The sequence below is a fragment of the Morone saxatilis genome, unplaced genomic scaffold (genome assembly GCF_004916995.1).
Source record: "Morone saxatilis isolate NCDOM2014 unplaced genomic scaffold, NCSU_SB_2.0 Contig17, whole genome shotgun sequence".
Taxonomy (NCBI): domain Eukaryota; kingdom Metazoa; phylum Chordata; class Actinopteri; family Moronidae; genus Morone; species Morone saxatilis.
In genome coordinates, this window is record NW_023339729.1 from 14,360,884 (window position 1) to 14,365,065 (window position 4,182).

Genomic DNA, 4,182 nt, shown 5'->3' on the forward strand with positions numbered 1-4,182 from the left:
TGTGCATCTGACATTGTTTGTAACACAACGTAAAATGCCATATCTGATTATGTAATATAACTCCAATAATGCATAATACGAACCTAGTCATGTATTTAGTAACATCTTTATTTTCCTGCAAGAAAAATTTGGTTTGCAGATGGGGCTTTTAACAACACAAGTTATCAGACATTCTGTAAAAACAGTGCCTACCAGATGAGTCATCCAAATGATACACTAGCAGTGGAAGATACATTGTTGTACATCAACATCAGAGGCTGCAATTTCCTGTGCAAATTAAGAATCCCAACTGGGGGGGGAAATGAGTCTTTGGCTCTCTTTTCTGAATCACCCAGAAGGCATCAGTTCAGGCTGTCTTCAAAGGAATTACCAGGACAGCTGAGGATTTTTTTTTATCTGTCATTCTCTTTTTCCTTCCTTCCTTCCTTCCTCCCTCCAGGTGTCTCGGATGCTGGAGGAGCACGACTGGATCCACTCGGAGCGTCAGTTCTTCGGCCAGCCCAACACTTCGTATGACTTTAAGACCAACAACCCCCGCGAGGCTGGTCAACGGCTGAAGAAGCTGGAGGAGACCACCACCAAGCTGGAGAGAAACGTCAACAAGAGGGCCATGAACATGTTGAACGAGGCAGAAGAAAGGGTGAGGACCGAGACACAGAAAGGGTTTTGGAGATTCAGTTAAAGCTTTGACTGTTTGAATCAGCCCCGCACAATTATCTTCCCTCTTGCAGTACAATGACCTGATGAAGAAGAAGAGGATCGTGGAGAACGACAAAGCAAAAATCCTGCAGACCATCGAGGAGCTGGACCAGAAGAAGAATGAGGCTCTCAACTTGGCATGGCGGAAGGTCTACTCTTTTTTGTTTACTTTTTTTTGGGGGGGGGGGGGTCCTACATTTACATTTGTCCCTTTGGCCAACAGGACTGTACACAGAGAGACAGTATACACTCAGTTGCGGGTTTATAAGATATCGCTCGTCAGTCTAATTCAACTTCATGCAATAAATAGTGACAGCTGTTTTTTATTATTTTGTCCACCCCATTTATAGCAATGAGGATGAGTGTAAATGTGTCTTTAATATTTAATTTGCTTGATGAGTCATAAAACTATTTATCGATATAGATAGATCTAATTGGCTCCTCATCTCCTCTCCTCTAATGCCTTTCTACATCTCGACTCTTCCCTATGTTTATTCTTTATCTGTGGGAGTGAAACCAATCAATCAACAACAGCATGACAAACTCACCAGTGTCAGAATCGGTCAATACACTCTCACTCACTGATAAATCATTTATTCCCATAGACATCACTGTGGTGCCTGTGGTTTCTTTTATTCAGGCTGTAATACTTCCCTTCCTCTCTGCAGGTCAACAAGGACTTTGGCTCTATTTTCTCCACTCTGCTGCCAGGGGCCACTGCTAAGTTGGCTCCTCCCCAGGGCGGCGGCGTCTTGGAGGGCCTTGAGTTCAAGGTGGCGTTGGGCAACACCTGGAAGGAGAACCTCACTGAGCTCAGCGGTGGGCAGAGGTTGGCAAAAGCACTTATTTTAACTTTTCTGATGATTCTGGCAAAAGCAGCAGTGTTTTCTTCCGCCTCGTTTCATTGATTTCAAGGGGAATGTGACCAGGTGGCGAGCATTAATAACTATATAGACTGACAGCAAATCTTCTCCCTGATGGTCTTGTGTGCTTATGTAGGGAATACAGAGGCATCAGTGTTAAATTAAAAATGAATTAATAACAGTTAAAACTCCTTTTATTAGGTTTAAAGAGTAGAATAAGTGGCATGTTTCCATGGATGACAATTAAGTTTTTAATTTTCTTTTATTGAGCTTTGTGTCTGTGTTTTCAGATCACTGGTGGCCTTGTCTCTCATCCTGGCCATGCTGCTGTTCAAACCCGCTCCCATCTACATCTTAGACGAGGTGGATGCTGCCCTGGATCTGTCGCACACACAGAACATTGGACAGATGCTGCGCACACATTTCAGACACTCCCAGGTATGTTGAAACACACATGCACACTCTCTATTATCCTTACTAAGCCTTAAATAGTTGTGCAGAAGAGCCACTTATTAAAGATTTTTTTCTCCACATTCTCTAATGTTATCAGAGCAAAACCTGTACTCAAGTTACCTTTTTAAATTCTCTCCCCTGCAGTTTGTGGTGGTGTCCCTCAAGGATGGCATGTTCACCAACGCCAATGTCCTGTTCAAGACGAAGTTTGTCGACGGCATGTCCACGGTGACGCGGACTGCGCTCAGCCAGAGCGACGCTAACCCCCCACAGAAAGGCCCAGAAAAGGCTCGTCAAAAAGACAAGAGGACCAAACAGCTCATCGGCTGAACAGCTGCATTTTTAATTTGCTCTGGAAACCACATCATTTAACATAACATCTGTATCTGTCAATAACTGGTGAACTGTGTATACTTTATTTACTGTATTTCCTTTGTTCGACGTCTTTGCACTTCATAATCTATAATCTGAGTTATCCTGTCTCTTTTCTTGTCTATGTCCATGCTCTCCTGCTACACATAATCAGTTTTATATGCAGCAAATGTGTCCATATTTTTAGTAAATAAAACAGGTCAAATATAAAAATCTGACTCATTTGTTTTTTTCCGTTTCCATATGTATTTGAAACTGCTTTACAAATTCGAAGAACTGAAAGCCAATGTGTAGAATTGAATATGTACAATGTTGGTGCCCCCTAGTGGTACCATGAAGGGCACTGAAAGACTCACTGTAATTTGCTATGAAACCTAAAGTGTCAGATTTTAGTAACAGTTGATATTTAGGCCACTGATCCAACACAAGCTATTTGGTTGTATTGTTTAGTGGCAAATTATTGCAATCTTGCTATAGAATATATTTCAAACAACCTGAAGTGGATTTGTTATCAGCTTGAATGACTGTAAAGGTTATTTTTCATAGACTATTTTTTGTGAACAAATAACACCCAAATTGTTTCTTGCCAAACTGCTACTCACTATATAATGGGATTGTTTAAGTACTTAAAATATTCAAGATTATTGCATATACTATAATGTTGAAACACAAAGCTTCAGTTAAGGTTGAACATCCATTTTCCCCTCTGAAATACACTTTACCAGCTTGGTCTTGTAGTAACTAAAAGTCAAAGACATTTGTTTGGTTGTTACAGGAACCAGTAAGAAAAATAACTAATGAACTTAATGCAGCTGATTCGTATACATGTTTTACTTAATTTAAAAGGATACAGTAACAATGGCCTCTTCAACCCCTCACAAATTAGTTGCTTTGATTTAACAATGTATCATCTAACCATTATTCTGTGTAAAGACAAAAAAAAAGTCACTTTTCCAAATTGTCAATGTAGTTTTATTTCATCAGGGACAAATTCAAACAACAATAGTATCACTCTGAACTTAACAGCAGGTTTATTTTTATTTATTCTCAAGACTTCACAAAATTGGCCATTGTCTTGCTCATTCACCTTGCAAACAGGAGAAATAACACCATTTAAAAAGGACTCTGAGACATCTCTCCAATGCCACAGCTCTTTCAGCACTACTCACCAGCAGTGGTAAAAGAGTGAGGAAGTGTCCACACCCCCTGAATAAAGCAACTTGGAATGAGAGCTGACTTTCCAACAATCTGCTAAGGTGTACAACCTGCTGCTGTTCTGATATTTAATGAGTAGGCAAACCCACAACAGTAGTAAAAGTCCCCATTTTGGGGCTATAGGTATACAGCGTCCACAAACCCAACACATTGGTTTATATAGTATTTATTATCATTATCTTACTGTCCATTTAAATGAACCAAATAAAACTTGACACATTACAATAATAGCCTTGCCCCTCACCACTTGTCACTGTGAGTTTACACTCAGAGCAAGTTGTTATTGTAGTCTCTTCAAGCTTCAAAGTCAAGCCTTGTCATCATTCTGTCAGCTTGAGTGCAGCAGTCCCTCGCACAAAGGCAGCTTAAAAGCTCACAGGTAATATGTGATAAATGATGCAATTATTTGAGAGATTTGTGAATATGTTTATGAGAAGATAACTGTCAAAGTGGTCATACAGAGGAGTGCGATGTGTTTTGTTTTACAGATAAAGAAGTAGAATGAAGTTGATGCTCTATTTTGTAGTTTTGACTGTGTGTGTGTGTGTGTATCTGACAGGCTTGGTGTGTGTGTGTGTGT

General features: G+C 40.2%; 1 protein-coding gene across 1 annotated transcript in view; it reads left to right on the plus strand.

Moving 5' to 3' along the window:
• Window positions 1-2,587, plus strand: part of smc2 (structural maintenance of chromosomes 2) — a 9,549-nt gene extending 6,962 nt beyond the window's left edge. Inside the window, exons 21-25 of the mRNA XM_035659363.1 lie at window positions 440-640; window positions 732-848; window positions 1,368-1,528; window positions 1,853-2,000; window positions 2,160-2,587. Coding sequence (XP_035515256.1) covers window positions 440-640; window positions 732-848; window positions 1,368-1,528; window positions 1,853-2,000; window positions 2,160-2,345 — 813 coding nt within the window. The 3' untranslated portion in view covers window positions 2,346-2,587. The remainder of the gene's footprint in view (window positions 1-439; window positions 641-731; window positions 849-1,367; window positions 1,529-1,852; window positions 2,001-2,159) is intronic.
• The last annotated feature ends 1,595 nt before the right edge of the window (window positions 2,588-4,182 follow it).